The following is a 22,952-nucleotide window of genomic DNA, read 5'->3' on the forward strand; positions in this document are numbered from 1 at the left end:
GGAGGAGGGGCAAAAAGCGTTGACTTATTTCCAGTTCCACTTAACCAACTATGTCACTTCCGTCCTCCGTGGAATGCACACATAGCAGCAGCAAACCCGGACGAGCCTCATGGTGGTTTATCCTTGTTTTATCTACAATTTTGTAGATAGCTTTGCATTTGCGTAAATAAATACAATTTTACAGTACTTCACTATGAGCACCATTTTGTTTTATTGAGCCTTGAGTATAATAAACCCACCCCAAGAGTAATATTGGTGAGACCCGATTTAGATGCCAGGAGGCCGGATATCCACAACACCAGATACAAGCTTGGCTGACCCCCAGTTTGGAATTGTGAATTAATCTCTTTAAAATGAAAGGGAACTCCTAAAGATGCCAATATATGGGATACCATTGCAGATTTGTGTTTTGTATTCTTTAAAGATGCAGAATACATAGATGCTCTAAGACAGCCATTCTGACCCAGAGTTCCACAGATTTCTAGGGCTCCTTCAGATATTGCTGGGAGTTCCCTAAAGCAGGGATCCTCAAACTATGGCCCTCCAGCTGTTGCAGAACTACACATCCCATGAGGCATTGTAAAACTCTGACATTCACAGACATGACTAGACATGATGGGAATTGTAGTTCCTGAACAACTGGAGGGCCATAGTTTGAAGACACCTGCCCTAAAGCAATTGTAAAGGAATTTTCTTTTTTTTAAATAACAAACATCTCTATACTTATCGACTATGTACAATGGAATTACACAGAGCGGACCCCGAACCGCATCTTCTCTGGTTTCCCACCGGTGCTCCTGGCTCCTCCTATCAGTCCAGTGCCCCCACAGGAAGCCACTTTCCTGGGGGGCACTTGTGTTTGCTCACTCCCGAGCTCTGCTGCTACATCTATTAACACAGACAGCGGGACTCATCCCTGCCCCCCGCTCCCTCCTCACTGGAGTTGATTGACAGAAGCGGGAGCCAATCTGCCTAATGAGGACCTGGACAGTGGCAAGAGCCGCTGCTCCTGTGCATGTCGCTGGATCGGATTGGGCTCAAGTAATAAGGGGGTGCTGGGGGGCTCTTGCAGCAGAGAAAGTTTTTTACTTTAATGCATAGACTGCATTAGAGAGAGAAGACGACTGGGGAAGTCCAAACATTTAGAATTGTTCCCAAAACGTGTGGTGAGTGGAAATTTCCTATTGGGGACACCTTTTCCAGGGACAGCTGTCTAAGAGGGGAATCCTCACCTTGGGCGATTTCCTCTAACTTCGTGTTGCATCTCAGGGGCAAAGTGAAGGGAAATGTCGATATTGGTGCACAAAAATAACCCTATAAAAAAAATGGCTTATAAATCGAGGAAACCCCCTAAACACTATTTTAGCCCAAGCCTATTTTAAAATGACAAAAAATACAGCTTTGTCTTGTTGAGTGTTGGAAGAAATGGTGGTGTGCGCCAAAAGAGTCTTCTCAAATATATTCCTGTCCTCCCTATTTCACTTTAGACTCTTAATTTATTTTATTTTTTCCATTATTTTGTCCACCTTCTGCACAGGGGAAGTATGTACAGGGTACAGCGAGTTACATTTGAGTTTAAGCCGCCTTGCGCTTCTTGCATCACCGAGTCTAAAAATAGCACCTCTGAAAATCCAGCATGAAATAATATGCGATAGCAGAGAAAGGTCGGCTTCTGATCTTCCCGTGTTGTAACAACTTAACATTAAAAAGCTGATTAAATGCCGCACGGGGCCAGAGAATTGAGATGCACTTTCTAAATTATCACATTAATTTTTTTCCATGCAAGTTAATAATGCGCTCGGTGGGGTGGGGGCACACTGCGTCCTGTATACAGATTGGCTGGAGCCCGACTTTGGATGTGGAGGTGAAGAACATTTAAAGCTGAACTCTGGGCAGTTATAAAAGATTCAAATTCAATGAGAAGTTTGGGGTACTTGGAAAATAAAAAAACATTAATATCTCAATGCATAAGCGTTGCTGTAGGGCTGAAGCTGTCCCCTGCATGCTCTAAGACCAAGCACTCAGTGATCACATGACCGCTGAGCGCTCGGTTCTCTGTCTTCTCTGAGTAAAGAGCGGTGACTGTCTGTTACCACTCTTCGCTCTACACCTCAAGCACTCACTGGAGCGCCAGGTAGGAGATGGGGAGAAAGCAGCTGGCTTCAGCTTTCAGCCTACATACGGTACTTACATAGTCAGGTTGGAAAAAGACACAAGTCCATCTGGCCCAACCAATAAAAAACAGTAAGGAAAACACAACCATACAATCCCATATACACAATCCTATACCCGCAGTTGATCCAGAGGAAGATGAAAAATCCCAACAAAGCATGATACAATTTGCTACAGCAGGGGAAAAAATTCCTTCCTGATCCCCCTCAAGAGGCAATCAGATATTCCCTGGATCAACTTTACCTATAAATATTAGTACCCAGTTATATTATTTACATCTAGGAAAGAATCCAGGCTTTTTTTTTAAGCAATCTAGTGAGCTAGCCAGAACCACCTCTGGAGGGAGACTATTCCACATTTTCACAGCTCTTACTGTGAAGAAACCTTTCCGTATTTGGAGACAATATCTCTTTTCCTCTAGACCTTAAAGAATGCCCCCTTGTCCTCTGTGATGACCTTAAATTAAATAAACTCAACACCAAGTTCACTATATGGACCCCTTATGTATTTTTACATGTTCATCATATCCCCCCTTAATCTCCTCTTCTCAAGAGAGAATAAATTCAGTTCCTCTAATCTTTCCTCATAGCTGAGCTCCTCCATGCCTCTTATCAGTTTGGTTGTCCTTCTCTACACTTTCTCCAGTTCCCCAATATCCTTTTTGAGAACTTGTGCCCAAAACTGAACTGCATATTCCAGATGAGGTCTTATTAATGATTTTTGTACAGGGGCAAAATTATATCTCTATCTCTAGAGTCCATGCCTCTCTTAATACAATAAAGGACTTTGTTTGCTTTGGAAACCGCCGCTTGGCATTGCATGCTATTTTTAAGCTTATCTACCAGAACACCCAGATCCTTCTCCACTATGGATTCCCCCAGTTGTACTCCCCCCCCAGTATGTATGATTCAGGCATATTCTTACCCCCCAAGTGCATAATTTTACATTTATCAACATTAAACCTCATTTGCCACGCAGTTGCCCAATGAAACTGCAATTGAGGTCGGCTTGTAAATTGGAGGCATCCTGTAAGGAAGTTATTCCACTGCAAAGCTTGGTGTCCTCTACATAGACTGAAATTGTATTTTTAATCTCAGACCCTATATCATTTATAAAGATACAGAAAATGTTTGGGACTTTATATGAGATGTGGCCAGTTTACAAATGATAATGTAAATAATAATTCATATACACATGCTGGTAAGCACAAAACAAGTATAGAATCAATTGACATCACGTATTTATTAATATGTAAAAATGGCAGTTGACATCATTGTGCAAATATAATACAACAGCAGTAAACAGGCATAAAAGGTATGTATATATAAAATCTAATAAAACCATACACAATGTTTAAGGACAATGAGAGAGGTTTTCCAAATAATAATGATTAAGATGAATGAAGAAAAAGTATATGCATGATGGAGCTTGTAAATAAATTGTTTTGCCTCGTAAGCTCGACGCGTTTCGTGAAATAAATTTTCACTTCCTTAGGAGCAGGCATGATCATAATATCTAAAAAACATATACATAGATGATATTACATCCAATGAATGGATATATTTTATAATTATTGCGTAAGAGATATAACTTACACATGAATATTAACTGTCAATGAGGTTGTAAGATCGCCCGGAAACAAGTCCAAGGTGGGAACTGAGAGAGCGTAGTCCCCGCACAGAGTCAAAGCGCAAGGTCCAAATGTGTAATAGAGATATCAGTAGAAGGTCTTAAAGGGCTCAGCTTGGTAGTCGCATAAAGCTGTACAAAAAATATATATATCTCTATCAAGCCGGTAGTATATATATGAGGAGATCATAAATTTATATTAGTAAAGTGAGTGAGCCCAGACCAAGATACCAGAAAAACAGACAAACTGTGTGTGGATGTACATCAGCCAATCCAGATAGAGTAATAAGTGAAACATACATAAGAAAGGTGAAACCAAACAAACAAGTAACTCCCATAAACCACCAGAAAAGGTTGCTGGAAAAACAGGTAACAAAAGTAAGATGACTATCACCAGTTATTTAAAAAAGGAAGAATCAAATAGACAAAGTTGCTGGGACACACCTTTGTGTCACAGATGGCAAAAAAAAAACCTTGCAGGGGTTATAACCCACCCTTACTCTATCCAAAAGGAAAAAAAAGTTTTGCCTATAGTTCTACTTTAAGTACTTTTATATAGCCTTAATAACTTGTATACTCAACGGGATTGCTATAAAAAGGAACCTGTGTGGACAAAAATGTAGGAACTGCTTTTGCCAACTTATTTTGAAGGTCTTAGCTCTGGGTCGTTATCCTGATTATTCCGTTATTACTTGGTATATCACTGTCCCAGAGTTAATCTGGTTCGGTGGACACCCTCTGCATGATCACCGATTTATTAATTAGCGAAGCCAGGGCACCCCTGCGGAGCCTGCATAGCACAGAATGCCATGAGCTGTATGTGCAGCATCTTTACACATCTGGCTCTTGACATTAGATCAGCCTTTCTCAACCTTTTTATCTCAGAGGAACCTTTGAAATAAATTTCAGTTCTTAGGGACTCCTGCTAAAACTAATTAATTGGGTATCAGTGGGAAACTGCCCCTTACGGAAGAATGGCCCCCTCACAGTGGTGGTCCTGATGCTACCCCTACAGACACTTAAATAGTTTCCTAGTGTCATGCAACTGGCTTGGCCAAGTGATGTTGGCCCCAGAAATATGCAGACACCATAAGATAGAAGTTGTCAGCTACAGCTAAGGAATCCCTAGCAACCTCTGGAGGAACCCTGGTCGGTATTGGCAGCATTAGATGTTGGTTGGAAGATAATATACAAATCTTTACATGCATTTACAGACAGTATTGGTGTCTCACATATATCTTATGTGACAGTTGTCTTTCAATGACCAAAAAGTGGTCAAAGACCAGAAGGCTACTGACAGATGACTTTTTTTCTCACACTATTTGAAAGATGACATTGTCTTAGTCTAGTTCAGTGTTTACCCTTTAACAATTATGGACAATATCGAGGCACCCTTTAAAAATTATGGACAGTCTCAACTGGGCACCCAATTCTAAAATGTAAAAACGATTCTAACAGTTTTACACAATGCATCAACATCCACATGTCGAAGTAGGACACCCAACATTAAAAGTGATTTACTCTTCCAATGCAAATATTCTTTTGCATACTGACCAGTATTCCTATTTTTCTCTTCTCCCTCGGTTTTTCTCCATCACTCTAAGAGGGGCAGGGGAGGGTCAAACAAGGATGCTATGAAGGCGACTGACATCCTCCTTATCAACTGACGACACCATTGGTCCTTAGGACACTGGCAGCTAAAAGGATGTAATGGTGCACAATAAAAACCTTTGACTTAGTGTAACTAAAAGGCAGCCTTCATGCACACGTCGGCTTGTATACAATTTTTGTGCATTTTGCCAAGGCACCCCTGAAGAAACCTCAAGGCACCCTGGTTGAAAAAGGCTGGTCTAGACTACATTAAATCACTCCAAAAATGGTGAACTGTAAAAAAATATGGGAAAACCATGAAAAAAAAAAATATTTTTTATTTAAAAACCATGTTGGAACCTGCACAAATTCGCCATTTTCACAAAACTAACAAACTCGCCTTCACGTTATCAGTCCCTGCTACGGCATGGGACTTCCTTAGGGGCCATGCTATATCTGGCACACGGGGCATATCTTTTTTTTTTACAACTTGTATATGAATACCCAAGCACCTTCTTTGGGCCCAAGTGGGACTAAATGGGAACCTGAATTCCAATTGACCTTTACAGATTCACAATGGCATAAGGCCATCACGGTCAACTATATACTGTCTAAATGTATTGATCATTCGGAACAATTTCTGAAAATATACCATGGATGGTACTTAACGCCTCATAGGCTCTCTAAGATCTATACCTCCTCCAGTGCATTGTGTTGGAGACAGTGGGGTAGGAACACTGTATCATATCCTTTGGGATTGCAACTTTATTCAACCCTTTTGGAAAGAAGTAGAGGTTTTGCTTGGAGTTTTTCTGGGCATGACCTTCTCTATCTGTCCGGCTTTGGCACTTTTGAACTTGGAAATAGATCTGATCCCTCCGAAGTACCAGACTATAGTACTCCACATCTTGTTTGCTGCTAGATTGACCATCACTCACCATTGGAAATCACCAGAGTTACCAAAAATTCAGGAACTTACTTCACGGGTAAACACACAATGTCATTTTGAGAAGTTACTAGCTGTTAAAGATCATAGAATGCCTATCTTTAGCAAACGATGGATTCACTGGTTAAAGCATCCTAATGCTGCTCCTGGTCTCAAGCCCAATTAGCCTGCTTTGATTTACCACCAAAGAGTATTCCCTTTACTTTACCTTTCATATATTCTCTGTTAGTGTCACAAATAACATCTTGTAGAACTATGTACGTGGCAGTCTAATATATGGTGGTCCGCAGATGTTTAGCCGTTGGAGGGTCTACCCCCCCCCCAACTGGACACAGTGTGTACCCATTTGGGGTGTTCAGGGGGGTTGGGGGTGGCCCGATTAGGGAACAGCCATCAGCGACCCCATCTTATAAGTATTAATGCTATTCGTATATTTGGATTCCTTAATGCTCTAAAGGCTTATCTTCATGGGCATGACGTTAGATTGCATAACTGCACCTATGTACTACTGGCCATAATGCCAATGTTTTATGAGTTTGCTTTCCTCTGTTATTATTATGATTTCCTTTCCCTGTTTGTTACTATTTGAAATAATCTTAATAAAAACTATTTAAAAAAAAAAAAAAAAAACATGTTGGAACTTTTTATACTAATCAGTCTCTTCTTTGCAGTTTTCCAAGGAAATCCTGGTCAGCATCTACTCTGCTTACATCGATAATTACCTCAACGCCAAGGATGCTGTTAGAGTGGCCAAGGAAGCCCGTCCTGCCTTCATAAAGTTCCTGGAGGTACACCCAACTCATAACCAAATACATCTTTTAATTCAAGGGGGATCTGTTATGATATTATCATAGCCATCACTACTCTTTTATTTGTCAAAAGGAAACCATCTGTGCTTTATCTATTGATCGCTAACTCAGAGCAACAATGCAGTCAGTGAACGTAGGGTTACTGATGTACATATTTGTTCGGGATCACCATGTAAATATTGGAAATGGCTCATGTGCGATTTCTTGCCTGACATCCAAGCTGGAACAGCCTAGCTTGGACCAAGGTAAATATGCATATCCCCTATCACTGTGATCACTGTGGAAGCTGAAAACCGCTGTAGTCGTAGGCACTCCTACAGTGATAGCAGTGATCTCCTGGACCCTGTGCCCAGTGGATTCTCTTTTGCTTCGTAGCCACAGCAACTCTCTGTGGTTACCCTGCAGAAAGGAAGCCACTTGCGGCCAATCACAGAATGGTTTTTATTTTCTGATTGGAGAGAGGGTGCAGTGATGTCGCGATATCTACCCCATCCAATCAGAGAATGCCTTCTATTCCTTAAAAAATACGAAGTGTTCTGTGAATGGTAGCAGTGCCAAGCCAGCAACCCCCTAAGGTTATTATGCAGAAATGAAGCCTCAGAACATGACTCTTAAGATTGCAGCTATCACTGTAGTAACGCCAACTACTATAGTGATTTGTAGCTTCCGCAGCAATTATCAGGTATGAGATATGTGTACTTACATTGGTCCAAGCTAGACCAATTAAACTATGCAATAAAAATCATTTCTAGCGTTCAGCTTAAAACCTGATTGAAGTCACAAAACTAGATATGCAGCCAAATATACATTGGGTTGGTTTACTGAAACTGGAGAGTGCAAATTCTGGTGCAGCTGTGCATAGAAACCAATCAGGTTTCAGTTTTTTGTGAAAGCTTAATTAAACAAGTTGAAGATAGAAGCTGATTGGCTGCCATCAGGGCCTGATTTAGACCTTGGGGGGCCCGGGGTACTTCAGGTTTGGGGGGGCCTAGATACACAGAGTTGGTTTACATTCTCTGTGACAGCAACACATTTTCAAAATTCATGACCCAACGTAATTTTGAGGTCCTATGCACACAGTCATAGTCCACCTTCCGCTTTATGTGAGATTCGCATGAGCTACCAAAATTTTTTTTATAAAAACGACAGGATATATCAGTCCAGAGCAAAACCTTTTACAGAGGATGGTAGGCAAATAGAACTTCCCAAGATACATGTAATAAAAACATGTTTTATTATTATTATCTATTTTTATTATATTTGTTAATTATTATTTTTTATAATGTTTTATTTTTTATTTTTATTCTGTTTTATTCTATTTTTATATACAAGGGGCCAGATTTTGCACTCTCCAGTTGTAGAAAATCAACGCTATGATATTAACAGTCTTCATTTTCATAGTTTTACCTCTACTTTCTTGTTACAGCGGGGTATATAAATTAAGGTGACCAGATTTTTTAAATGAAATCCGGGGACATATTTTTTTTTCTTATTGACAAATGGCACAGGACTGCATAATACACACAGCGCTGGGCACAGGACTACATAATATACAGAGCGTGGGCACAGAACTACATAATACACATAGCGCTGGGCACAGGACTACAAAATACACAGAGCACTGGGCACAGGACTACATAATACACAGAGCACTGGGCACAGGACTACATAATACACAGAACACTAGGCACAGGACTACAAAATACACAGAGCGCTGGGCACAGGACTACAGAATACACAGAGCGCTGGGCACAGGACTACATAATACACAGAGTGCTGGGTTCCAGACTACATAGTACAAAGAGTGCTGGGCACAGGACTGCATAACACACAGATCGCTGGGCACAGGACTGCATAACACACAGATCGCTGGGCACAGGACTAAATAATACACAGAATGCTGGGCACAGGACTGCATAATACACAGAGCGCTGTGTTCAGAACTACATAATACACAGCACTGGGCACAGGACTAAAAAAATACACAGAGTGCTGGGCACAGGACAACATAATACAGAGTGCTGGATACAGGACTGCATAATACATAGAGCACTGGGCACAAGACTACAGAATACACAGAGCGCTGGGTACAGTACTACAAAATGCACAGAGCGCTGGGCACAGGCTTGCATAATGCACAGAGCGCTGGGCACAGGACTGCATAATACACAGAGCACTGGACACAGGACTGCAAAATACACAGTGTGGGGCACAGGACTACATAATACACAGAGCGCTGGGTTCAAGACTACATAATACAAAGCGCGCTGGGCACAGGGCTACACAATACACAGGCACTGGGCACAGGACTACATAATATACAGGAGGGTGTTAGGCATAGAGTGCAGGGTTCAGAGGTTTGCTATGCACAGGCGACACTTCTGCCCCCACATCCACAGCTCACCTCTGCACCCTTCTCTCACAGATTATCTCTGCAGCCACCTCTTAACCCTTCCCCCACAACAGCTAAACTCTCTATCAGCTCTGACCCCTGCTCCCCCACTGCCCTCACCTGTGTACAAACACCCCCCCATCTGCTCACCTCCCGCTCTCAGCCCTCCACACAATCAATTTTTGGCTCTGCCTCTCCTCCACTGAACAGCAGCAGGAGCGGCAGTGAGATCGTCCAGCAGGGGGTGTCGGCATCAGAGCCACTAGGCGTTTTCTCAGCCAGCATGGGATGCCCTGTCTACGTTATTTCTGGGTCTGAATTCGGGGACAAAACTGGGGACAGACTTGGACTGCTCTCTGAAACTGGGGATGTTTGGTCACCCTAATATAAATATGAATGGACAGTTCAATATGCACCAGCATTGGATGCAATGCACTCTAATTATCATGAATTACCAGGCCTGGTGTGACACCCCCTCTCTTTCCCATTCTGTGTGTGGACACTTGATGAAAAGAAAAAGGTATTTTACGGCATTACCAATCAAAAAACAGTTACAGATCACAATATGCATGGTAGAGGTCTCCACAGAAATAAAAAGAATTGAGTCTTCAATCGGCCTGTAAGCTATAAGGATGTTCAACCACTTCTCTACCACCATTTTCAAAATGGCAGAGTGGTGGACATGTATTTTTGGAGTGCTGTTTATAAGAAAACACTGCAGGGGGAGTGCTAATTTACCTATAGATTGTTACTATTTGAGTGTGGGTTCACTTTAAATATTATTTATCGTTAGTATAAAACTCCAATGAATAGACAGTCCCTAAACTAAACCTAGAGCAGTCACTGTTTACATGTCAGAATTAATACTTTAAATGAATTCTCCTTACTGGCTGCAGTACACTAAATTCCCAGAATCCCGTGCTCTGCCAAAGGGCTGTTTATCATGACGCATCTTTGCTCTGGATAGTTTTATTAGGCCCAATTGTATTGTTGGCAATATCATTATTGTAATGTGTCTGGAATACATTCTCCCTGGCCTGACTCAGTCAGTCATTTCAAGGTTGTGCGGCAGTTGAGCAAATTGATTTGGATTATTTGGCACTGCAGGAATGGTCTGGGAATGGAGAGAATTCATTCAAAGAAGGGACAGAAAATTGAAACACGAGTTTACAGGAGGGGGAATTAATCAAGCGATGTGCTTGAAGTGGCAGGTACAAAGAGCAAGTCAATACATTTGGGATGAATTGATCCTGTTAACAAGTATTTGTAGTCCCCAAGTATACCTGATCACCAGGAACACTGCTACATTTTGGATGAATGAATCAATTTGAATAACAGAAAAGAAGATTATGTGCTGCTTGAAGGGGGGGGGAGTATTTAGGCATGGCCCGATACTACTGCCATGGCAAGTCGTACTCCTGCAAAATGCTTATGCAAGGATATAGAAGAAAATATGCAAAGCCTTATAACCACCCAAAATGACTGCAGACCATGGACTGGATCTCCCTTCATTTGTAACAAATTTCAGAATTTTTTGATATCAGCTGAAGCCATTGCCCCCCCTGCCTGATGCCTTTGCCCCCCCCCCGCCTGATGCCTTTGCCCCCTTCGCCTGATGCCTTTGCCCCCTTCTCCTGATGCCTTTGCCCCCCTCACCTGATGCCTTTGCCCTCGCCTAATGCCTTTTCCTCCGCCTGATGCCTTTTCCTCCGCCTGATGCCTTTTCCTCCGCCTGATGCCTTTTCTTCCGCCTGATGCCTTTTCCTCCGCCTGATGCCTTTTCCTCCGCCTGATGCCTTTGCCCCCCTCGCCTGATGCCTTTTCCTCCGCCTGATGCCTTTTCCTCCGCCTGATGCCTGTTCTCCCGCCTGATGCCTGTTCTCCCGCCTGATGCCTGTTCTCCCGCCTGATGCCTGTTCTCCCGCCTGATGCCTTTGCCCCCGCCCGATGCCTTTGCCCCCCGCCTGATGCCTTTTCTCCCGCCTGATGCCTTTGCCCCCACCTGATGCCTTTGCCCCCACCCGACACCTTAATTTGCATCTAACGAACTAAAAGTATAACAAAAAGCAAAACATTTTTTCCAGTTTTGGACAGAGTGTACAGCTTGTATAACAGTGTAAATTTGCTGTCCCCTCAAAATAACTCAACACACAGCCATTAATGTTTAAACTGCTGGCAACAAAAGTGAGTACACCCCTAAGTTAAAATGTCCAAACTGGGCCCAAAGTGTCAATATTTTTTGTGGCCACCATTATTTTCCAGCACTGCCTTAACCCTCTTGGGCATGGAGTTCACCAGAGCTTCACAGGTTGCCACTGGAGTCCTCTTCCACGACGACATCACGGATCTGGTGGCTGTTAGAGACCATGCGCTCCTCCACCTTCTGTTTGAGGATGCCCCACAGATGGTCAATACAGTTTAGGTCTGGAGACATGCTTGGCCGTCAGCACTCATGCAGCCCCAGACCATGACACTTCCACAACCATGCTTGACTGTAAACAGGACACACTTGCCTTTGTACTCCTCACCTGGTTGTCGCCACACACGCTTGACACCATCTGAACCAAATAACTTTATCTTGGTCTCATCAGTCCACAGGACACGGTTCCAGTAATCCATGTCCTTAGTCTGCTTGTCTTCAGCAAACTGTTTGCGGGTTTTCTTGAGCATCATGTTCATAAGAGGCTTCCTTCTGGGAAGACAGCCATGCAGACCAATTTGATGCAGTGTGCGGTGTATGGTCTGATCACTGACAGGCTGACCCCCCACCCCTTCAACCTTTGCAGAATTGATGGCAGCACTCATACGTCTATTTCCCAAAGACAACCTCTGGATATGAGGCTGAGCATGTGCACTCAACTTCTTTGGTCCACCATGGCGAGGCCTGTTCTGTGTGGAACCTGTCCTTTTAAACTGCTGTATGGTCTTGATCACCGTGCTGCAGCTCAGTTTCAGGGTCTTGGCAATCTTCTTATAGCCTAGGCCATCTTTATGTAGAGCAACAATTCTTTTTTTCAGTTCCTCAGAGAGTTCTTTGCCGTGAGGTGCCATGTTGAACTTTCAGTGACCAGTATGAGAGAGTGAGAGTAATCACACCAAATTTAACACACCTGCTCCCCATTCACACCTGTGACCTTGTAACACTAACGGGTCACACAATTTGGACATTTTCACTTAGGGGTGTACTCACTTTTGTTGCCAGCGGTTTAGACATTATTGGTTGTGTGTTGAGTTATTTTGAGGGGACAGCAAATTTACACTAAGCTGTACACTCACTACTTTACATTGTAGCAAAGAGTAATTTCTTCAGTGTTGTCACATGAAAAGATATAATAAAATATTTACAAAAATGTGAGGGGTGTACTCACTTTTGTTAGATACTGTATATATATTTTTTTCACTTTAGCACTTTTTTGGCCTTTATTTCAATGTGCTGTTCATTTATAACACAGTATTCACATTTCATTGCTGTTTATTTACTTCTTGGGCAGTAGCACCACCTTGATTTTGGGCCGGGCTTCTCCCTGGGCGATAGCGACGCCACCTAGCAGCTTGTTTAGTTTCTTGTTGCAGACAGTCTGCTGTAGGGGTTAAGGGATGATGCAGGTTATCTTGTTATCGTGGGCAGCATTGCCCACCAGCTCAAGGATCCCAGCCATCAGATACTCTAGGATGGCGGGCTAATGGACAAGAGCTCCGGCCTCAACTTACTCTGCGTTGTTGCCCTTCCTCAGCAGGTGGTGAACACAACCGGCTGGAAACTGCAGACCAGCCCAGGTCTTGGCTTTAGCCCAAGCCTTGCCTCTTTGTTTACTGCATTCAGACATGATTGGAATACAAAGTAGCCATAAGGCACCATATTCATTAAAGGATCAAAATATAAAAAGGGGTCAGTCCACCCAAAGCTAATATTTGCCTCAGTGTGTACATGTTCCTTTAGGGGGTGCCCGCTCTCCCTGCTAGATTTTGATTTTATCTTATATTATAATGAAAAGCAGTAGTAGAAGCGGTAACACCAAATGTGGATGGGAACACTCCAAGGTGGGCAGGATAAGATTTGGGAACTTAAGCAGGAGGTCTCACCACCGGAGTCCCACAGAAACCAGTGGGTAAAGGTACCTCACAGTAGACCAGTTCTCTAATCCTTAAAGATATAAAACAAAATTATTAATGATTCTATATGCACCTTTAGGTAGTTATTAGGTAGTGTATTTATGCAAATGTTGAATTATATCTTCGATTAGCAAGAATATTTTTACGTTCATAAAATGTATGCAGAATGCACACTCAGGAAAATTCAGCTGAAGTCTTCCTGCTTCCATTTATGATAGTCTCTGTCATAAGTGACTATTCCACCTTTTATGGCATATCCTTAACTTGTGATTTTCTTCTGTTGACAGCAATGCACACGCGAAAACAAGGAAAAACAGGCCCTGTCAGACCTCATGATCAAGCCTGTCCAGAGAATCCCCCGCTATGAGCTGATTGTGAAGGTAGGTGGATGACCACTAATTAGAGTGAAAAGACTGCACTGTAAACAAAATGGCTGCACTGGTGGCAAAAGGTAGCTGCAGCTGGGCTGTTCGAGCCTCACCACGTTAGTATCTGTTAAAAGCAAGTGCTGTGTGGCTACGGCAAAGAAGTACGCTTGTGGCTGTGGAGCAACCTGCAAAGTGACGATGTCAGACATCCTTTTCTATGAATTCAATGAATGCTAACACATGGCACTGCCTGCCTGTACCCAATACATTATATACTACCTTATTTAGGCAGATTTCCTAATACCTGACTAGACAAAACAAACGAACAGTCCAGAATGTGTCTATTGGTATTTAGGCAGCATGTCCCCTGCTGTACATGATTATTATCAGGATAAATAGCAAAGCCACTCAGTAGCCAGACTCTACCAGTTTCTTCGACTAAATTTCAGGATGTTCATGTTTGACTTATGTTGGCCATACACTATACGAAAAATCGGCAGAAATTCGGCCATTTTGACAGTGCTTTCGTTTTTCGGCCAGTTAATGGACACGAATCGGTAATCGGTTGTGAAGTTTTTTTAGCTGAAAAAACAAAGGACAAGTTTGGAAATTATCTGCTCAACGAACGATAAATTGAAAGGTTAATGTTTTTCTCGTCCAAACTGTTTTCACTAGGTATATGTGAAAAAAACGGAACAAAAAACAGATTAATTTATGTCCATTGAACGATTTATCGGTCATTATATGATGGCACAAACACTTGCTCTCATGGCCAAGTGTTCGTTTTTGGAAAATGAGTTTGAACGATTTTCCATGTAATGTATGGCCAGCATAAGATGGGCTTTACAGTATATGCAAAACCAATCACTAAAATTTAGTCTAAGCTTTAACATGCTAATTTTTTTTTTAAATCAATTTCTAATGTTTTGAAATCTACAGCTTTCCTTAAAGTAGTTCCTTGTCATCCTGCCATGAAGGTGCTTGCTCAGGCTCATCCAGTTATGGGGTGACAACTGTCTCCCAGTAATGCTCCTACGTTGTCGCCCCGTTGCAGGCACTCCTTATGGTGATGGTTTCAACAAACATTATGGCCCACTGTTGTCACCATCAGGATAAAATAATTCCTGGTGACTCTGCCATGAAGGTCATTGTTTATGCCCTTCCTGTTTATATTATGATCACGCTTTGTCCCTTTCTAGCAATTGTGCTTTTGCGCTGCCACTAATGCCTCGTTTCCTGGAGCGGATCGGTTTGGGTCAGTTCGGTACGGTACGTGTTAGGGAAAGCATCTTTAGACCACAAGCTGATTACAAGGAAGATTTATTTCTCATATATGAGGAGACAAGTACAGGAGATTTTCAGATATTCACCCACCGGTTCTAGCTGCCTGTGACTCGTGGTATAGGGCACCATGCACAGTAGCTAGCCTAGTTGGCTTCTTATCTGAGACTTGTCTGCCTTCTTAAACTAGCTGGCACATATATATACAGTTAAACGTCCTGACTTCACCCTTCCCCCAGGACAATGAGGAATGTCTGTTTTTATTGCCATTTCCTTAAAGGGGAAGAAGCTTCATCTTACAAACTCTGAGATCTAGCCATTACCATATATATATATAGTATAGGGCATTTAAAACCAGTTAGATTGTATTCAAGCAGAACAAAATGGAGTCACAGTCAGCCTTATACATAAATGATTATAAAGACATTCTTAATTTCTCTAACAGTACACTATTTTGAGTGTTTCCATTATGAAAGTGGCCCATACAGCCGAACCAAACCGCACCATTCCTGGTCCTCCTTCAGATGTAGGACCATAGGAAATGCTACGGTACGGTTAGGGCGGAGCTACTGGCGTAACACGATAAATTCCACTGATTGGTGGACAGGAAAACGTCAATGCTCACATCAAACAAAAGCACAAAACAAACACCACGTTTGGTGTGAACCCTGCATGGCCCCTGGCGGTCCGACTTGCAGTGGAAACGCTCACCTGAATAGGCCGGACCATTCTAACCCTTACAAACTGTACCAACCCGAACCGTTCCGCTCAGTGGAAACGAGGCATTAGAGTACCAATGAAGACAACATGTAGTCAGTCAGTGCTCATTAAACATACATGGTCCGCTATTGTCGCTATCGGGAAACCCACCCTGGGACATGCTAGTAGCCATGGCTGGAGAAGAAGAGGCCGCAGGAGAACAGCAGCACTGACCTGCAACAAAGGATGGAAAAAAAAAAAACATCAACAATGGTATTTTATACCATTTTGGTATGTTTTATGGATAACACTGTATAGAGCAAACTTCAGTTAAGAGTTTACAGCTACTTTAAAGCACACTTGTCTCTTCTTAAAGTGGTTGGATACCTCAGGCAAAAAATATGAACAAAGCCTATCCCTCTGTAGTGTGTACTTGTCTCAGTTAAGAGCAGTGCTGTATTTTGGCCTAGGCCTAGGGGCAGCAAAAAAGCCACCCCCCCCCCCACCTGAGACTCTATTGGCCACTGGTTGCTAGAGCCACCTTTCTCACCCCCTCTCTCTTTCTCACTCACCCCCTCTCACCCACCCCCCCTCTCTCTCTCTCTCTCCTTCCCTCTCTTTCCCCCCTCTCTCTCCCTCACCTCTCTCTCTCATCCCCCCTCTATCTCTCTCATTCCTCTCTCTCTCTCATCCCCCCTCTTTCTCTCGCTCTCTCATCCCCCCCTCTCTCTCTCATCCCCCCACTCTCTCCCCCCTCTCTCTCTCATCCCCCCCACTCGCTCTCACATCCCCCCTCACTCTGTCTCACACCTCCCCCTCTCTCTCTCCTTGATCCCCCCTCTCCCTCACCCCCTCTCTCTTTCACCCCCCCTCCCTCACCCCTGCTCTCTCTCCCTCCCTCACCCCCTCTCTCTCTCCCTCCCTCACCCCCTCTCTCTCTCCCCCACACACCCCCCCCTCTCTCTCTCCCCCACCCCCTGTCACCCCCCTCTTGTGAGATCTCAGGGGTTCATGCTGGGACTTGTAGTCCTTCAATTATGGAGGGAGTCACATCTGTTAAAAAAGGAGTGGGGTAAATTTACATAGGAGGGGTGCGCAATTTTAGTCTTGCCTAGGGCAGCACAAAACCAAAATACACCCCTGGTTAAGAGCACTAAGTGTCATTTCTGTCTGCTGCTTAATTTCTCTGCTATTTAGCATGAGTCACTTCTGACAAGTTTTTCTGACACCGAGAGAAAAATGGTGACAGGGGAGGGAACTCCAGCCTATTGACAGCCTCAGCTTTGTGTGGAGAAGGGGGGGGGGGGGGGTCTCTTCCCTCCAATCAGCTTTCAGCGCTTTCCTCACTGAGCTCTGCAGAGTGTGACTTCAGAACTTTTTTTCTGAACTCTCAGACAAGCTTTATAATTCAGCACGTTCAACACATGTAGAGAAGACATGGCTTCAGATAAACATGTACAACTTATGTAAGAGGATTTGTTACATCTCTGTGTATCACCTGAGGCCAGTCACTTTGCTGGGTATATACAAGGGTTTACGACCACCTTAAGAGCGGATTAACGTTTGTTCTGAAATTCAGATGCCTCCAAATTGTTCCACCCAGCATCCCCTCATTGTGCTACCCACTAACTTTTGTACTTGCCACTAAGGCGTCCCATTTAATAGTGGGAGGAAGGGGGCATGTGACAAAAGCCTCTCTAAGTCAGGGACCTGGTTGCTTGAGCTCTAGAGATGATAGAATTCCAAAAATGTGATTTATGTATTACTAAAAGGCCCCAGAGGGGTAGCGCCAGCTTTTTCAGTTTGTGACTTCTAAAATGTGTGACATGTTCACTTTAAGGTTATCCTGCCCTAGAATTACAGATATTCTTTTAGAATAACGCTTTTGCTTTCTATATCTGATAGGACGTCAGGTTTCCTGTGAGAGAATTTTTTTTCTTTTCATTGGCTGCGGTTAGCAGGTTTCTGGGTTGCCGTGTCAGCCTGGGTATTTCTGCAGTAAGTGCTCTACGTCTACCGCCTCCATCAGGGTCGCAGTGACCCACGATGTGTAATGGAAGTCAGGGGAGGGAGGGAGGCCCGCAAGACAAAGCGCAATCCTGTTAAAATATATAGAACTCTATTCAAGCAGATACAATTGCTGAAAAAGATGTATCCTCAAAGCAGTGTCTTTGCTTTAAGCTGGGCATACACAGCAGCAGGCATACCAGCAGGTTAAAGGAAAAAAATGACAGATTCCCGTATCAACACGAACAATGTCGATGCAGGGATCTCTCCTGCTGTTCTATTGTATTCTGACAGTAGGGGTCCCTCCTGCTTCCCCATCAGAATACCCTGATCAGGGCCTGTTCGACAGAAGCCCGTCATTGGACTTGCTAAACTGGCTGCTTTTCATCCCGTGTATACCCCGCTTTACTGAGAAGAATGAGACCACTTTTTCTTTGCTTGCACTTATTTCTCAAATCTGCATCCTGACATGTGCCCAACCCTTGTGTGCAGCCAGAAGAACTCCAGCAGCAGTGTGTGTATCATGTTGTCCTATCAGAAGATATGAAAGGTTGTAAATATAGCATTTTATAGTGACAGTATATACAGTAGCTAGGTGCATAATTTTATGTGGCTCAGAGCAAAGTTCATACTGGTATATCATATAACTAGTGTATGTGTTTTTGGTTACATGCTACTTCCCTCTCTGTGTCATCATGGAAAATATCTTGGCTATATAGCACTGTAACCCCTTCCTATGGGAACGTGACACATCCCTGTGTAACAATGCAATTGCCCCCTCTATGTAGCAGTGTCGCACTCTGTATTTGTCTGTGGCACTTAACTGTATCATCAGGACACATAAACCCATCAGACATAACATTATGACCACCCACCATAACCTGTCAAGGCATGCTGGGGGCTAGTTGCATCTCTAGCATATGTGACTTAGGCAGCCAGAAAATGTAATGTCCTTATTCATACATGTATGAACAAGGACATGACATATGACAAAACACAACTAGTTATTAAAAAACATATTGCAACAATTTACACATGCTAATGCACATACTTTTTCTACTTATTTTGCAGATTGCTGGCAGTTACTATTAGCGGGTACTGTTGGTGCGGGTCCTGCTGGCAGGTAATGCTGGCAGCTACTACTGGCGGGTAATGCTGGTGGTTACTGCTGTATGGGGCTGGTGGGTACTGCTGGTGGATACTGCTGGCTGGTACTGGTGGGTACTACTGGCGGGTACTGCTGGTGGGTACTGCTGGCTGGTACTGGCGGGCACTGCTGGCTTGTACTGGTGGGTACTGTTGGTGGGTATTGCTTGCTGGTACTGTTGGGTATTGCTGGCGGGTACTGTTGGCGGGTATTTCTGGCTAGTATTGCTGGCTGGTACTGGCGGGTACTGTTGGTGGGTATTGCTGGCTGGTGGTTGCGGGTATTGCTGATGGGTACTAGCGGGTACTGTTGGTGGGTACTGCTGGTACTAGCGGGTACTGCTGGTGGGTACTGCTGGCTGGTACTGGTGGGTACTGCTGGCTGGTACTGGTGGCTACTGCTGGCTGGTACTGTTGGTGGATATTGCTGGTGGGTATTGCTGGCTGGTGCTGGCAGGTACTGTTGGCGGGTATTGCTGGCGGGTACTGTTGGCGGGTATTGATGGCTGGTGCTGGTGGGTACTGTTGGTGGGTATCGCTGGCTGGTGTTGGTGGGTACTGTTTGCGGGTATTGATGGCTAGTGGGTACTGTTGGTGGGTATCGCTGGCTGGTGTTGGTGGGTACTGTTGGCGGCTATTGCTGGCTGGTTCTGGCGAGTACTGTGCTGTAGGAAGCAGAGCCAATGCTTCCTGTAAAGCTTCGGCCGGCTCCTGTCACAGGCGGAGGCAGAGTGCATTTGGTATCACTCCGCCTGTGACAGGAGCTGGCGCAGTTTTTGGGCAATTGCACATAATCTCGAGGCACCCCATTCTAAAATTTAAAAAAACGAAACAAATAGTTTTGCATAATATAGCAAATCCACATGCGTAGGCCACCCAACATTAGAGGTGACTTATTCTTCTAAAGCAAATACACCTTTGCACCTGGTACTGATTATTATTCCAATGTTTCTCTTCTCCCTCAGTTTCTCTCCCTCACTCAGCTAATGTGACCCTGGTGCTGAAGGAGAGGGGAGGATGCCCAATGTCCTCCTTATTAACCAGTGACATAATTGGTTGATCGGACACTGGAGGTTAGAAGGTTGTAAAGGTGCACAATGAAAACCTGTGGCTTTGTATAACTAATAGGCAGGCTTGAGTAACGAATAGGCAGGCTTGAGTAACTAATAGGCAGGCTTGATCCACCCACTGGCTTGTATGCAGTTATTGGGCAAATTCTAGGTATTTTGCCAAGGCACACCTGAAGGCAACCCAAGGTGCCTCTCCACCCTGGTTGAAAAAGGCTGCAGTATTGAGTGTAGGGGAAGAAGGGAGGGGGGGGGGAGGGGGAAGGAATGGGGGGGGGGGGGGTATCTGCCTCATAATCACACAAAGTATAACAGCATGTATGGGAATACCAGCATTGTGACATTACTCAGAGTGGCCCATTATCTCCACATACGCAGAATTCTGAAGGTATTCTGTGGTATCTGGCACCGAACCGTCAGTAGCAGATCCCTTAAAGTGTTACTAAACCCACAACAATAAAATCAGTCTGTATATGCAGTAAAGCATTCTTGTTGTACTCAGGCAGGTTCAATGTTAGCTGCGGGCATATGAAGCCCTCTTCTATTCATTTCCAGGATTTCGGTGAAGATGGTTACCCAGCATGCACCTCCTGATCTCGCACCTGCTCAGTAATGCCACTGCGCGGCTTTCCCTCTTGGCACGTGAGATTTCATCACTAGGTGATTCGCAAGGATGCCTGAGATACAAGACGGCGCTAACCCAGGAGTCCTTGCAAATCGTCTTGTGACGTAATCGCCTAGGCTGCTGCAGCCAGGAGTGCTGATGAAAAAAGAATAAAGGTATTTACTTCCAAAAAAAAAAAATGTATTTGGCACCTTTCAGGGGGGAGGGGGGAACGGGTACCTGTTTTTGACAGGTACCCTTCCCCACTTCCAGGAGACGGCGCTGCGGCGTTGTCCCTCGGAAGTTTGGCCTCCTTCTCCCAACGCCAAGCCAATCCGAATGCGCAGCGCGCTTCGCGCATGCACATTCCCTCACCGGCAATGGCGGCTCCAGTCGCTGGACTCCAGGACAGGTAAGTGTCCTAATATTAAAAGTCAGCAGCTACAATATGTGTAGTTGCTGACTTTTAATTTTTGGAGGGGGAGAAGGGAGGCTGGAACACCGCTTTAAGTCCTATACGTTTTTGGACTTTTTGTTGAAGCTCGTCCCACAGATGCTCGAATTAAGCTGGGTTCACACATACTGCGGCTGCAGCTCACAGCAGAGAGTTGGGTGTGTCCCGATTCAGGTTCAAATCCGGTCCGAATTTCTGCCTGAATCGCATTCTCACCTGTTTCGAAGCTAAAGACGCACAGGACCCTTTTCAAATGCGGACCACTGCCGCCACGGAGATGTGTTAACGGGCGCCATTGAGAGCCGGTCACACTCTCCTGTCATGCAAATTGGATGCAGCGAAACCCAGCCCCAGGTTGAGATCTGGAGAATTTGGAAGCCAAGTCAAAACTTTAAGTTTGTCGTTGCGTTCCTTAAACAATTCTTGAATTTGTCAGACCAGGCCACCCTCTTCCATTGCTTCGTGGTCCAGTTCTGATACTCACTTGCCCATTGTAGGCTCTCTTGGCTGTGGACACCGGTCATCATGGGCACCCTGACTGATTTGCGACTACACAGCCCCATACACAACAAACTGCAATGCACTGTGTATTCTGACACCTTTGCATTGAGACGAGTTTTAACTTTTTCAGCAATTCGAGTTACAATGACTCTTCTATTGTATCGGACTACACATGCCAGCCTTCGATCCCCACATGCATCAATGAGCCTTGGCCGCCCATGACCCTGTCGCCGGTTCACCATTTTTTGTTCCTTGGACCGCTTTTGATAGGTCCTGGCCACTGCAGACCGGGAACATCCCACAAGAGCTGCCATTTTAGAGATGCTCTGACACAGAAGTCTAGCCATTACAATCTGACCCCTGTCAAAGACCCTCAAATCCTAATGCTTGCCCACTTTTTATGCTTTCAACTTCAGGGATTAAATGCTTCTTTGCTGCCTAGGATATCCCACCCACTTACTGATGCCATTGTAACGAGATATTCAATGGTATTCACTCTACCTGTCAGGGGTCATAATGTTATAGCTGATCAGTGTATATAGGCTACTTGACCCTCCAGCTTGGCAATCATGCATTTTAATTGGAAATTTGATGTTCCTCCATATGAACGGGGAACATATCTTGGCCTCTTAGCACTTTTGATTGGCAATATGACGCTTCTCATTGGCACAACACTTCTGATAAGAATTCTTTTAAAAACCCTGGATGGGGGTAAAAGGTGGTGTGAGGGTGTGGAGTGGCAAACTAGGTCCCTCGGAATGTACACAAATCAACCCCTTCTACTACTGCTCGGGAGATCCGGCCATCCGTTCCACCATACATGCACTGGACTGTGCTGGTGCTTTAGATCTTGTCAGGTCTCATTATTATCCAATGCACATAGACATGAGGAGTACTCAGTGTTGTCTGGCAAATCATTGGTTGTTTTATTTCATCAAAGCAGCACAGTATACAGTCATTATAGGACGACCCTGATGAGTTTTGCACCCTAATTCCTACTCATGAGGCCTTACCATATAACTAGTAGGGTGCAAAACATGTCAAGGTATTCGTGTAATGCTGACTGTATTTCTGTACATCGTAAATAAAACCCCAAATAACCTGCAAGACACAGCTGAGAACTCCTCGTGTTTGTACGTAGACATGAGGAGTCCCCTTGATTTGGAACTGTGGA

General features: G+C 44.2%; 1 protein-coding gene across 2 annotated transcripts in view; it reads left to right on the forward strand.

The window, feature by feature from the left end:
• ARHGEF17 (Rho guanine nucleotide exchange factor 17) overlaps positions 1–22,952 on the forward strand; it is a 419,270-nt gene that overhangs the window by 299,878 nt on the left and 96,440 nt on the right. For both annotated transcript variants that reach the window (XM_082245420.1, XM_082245421.1), the window contains exons 5-6: positions 7,009–7,125; positions 13,939–14,031. In XM_082245420.1, the coding sequence (XP_082101546.1) occupies positions 7,009–7,125; positions 13,939–14,031 (210 nt within the window). The remainder of the gene's footprint in view (positions 1–7,008; positions 7,126–13,938; positions 14,032–22,952) is intronic.

Source organism: Pelophylax lessonae (genome assembly GCF_965119305.1).
Source record: "Pelophylax lessonae genome assembly, chromosome: 2".
Classification (NCBI taxonomy): Eukaryota; Metazoa; Chordata; class Amphibia; order Anura; family Ranidae; genus Pelophylax; species Pelophylax lessonae.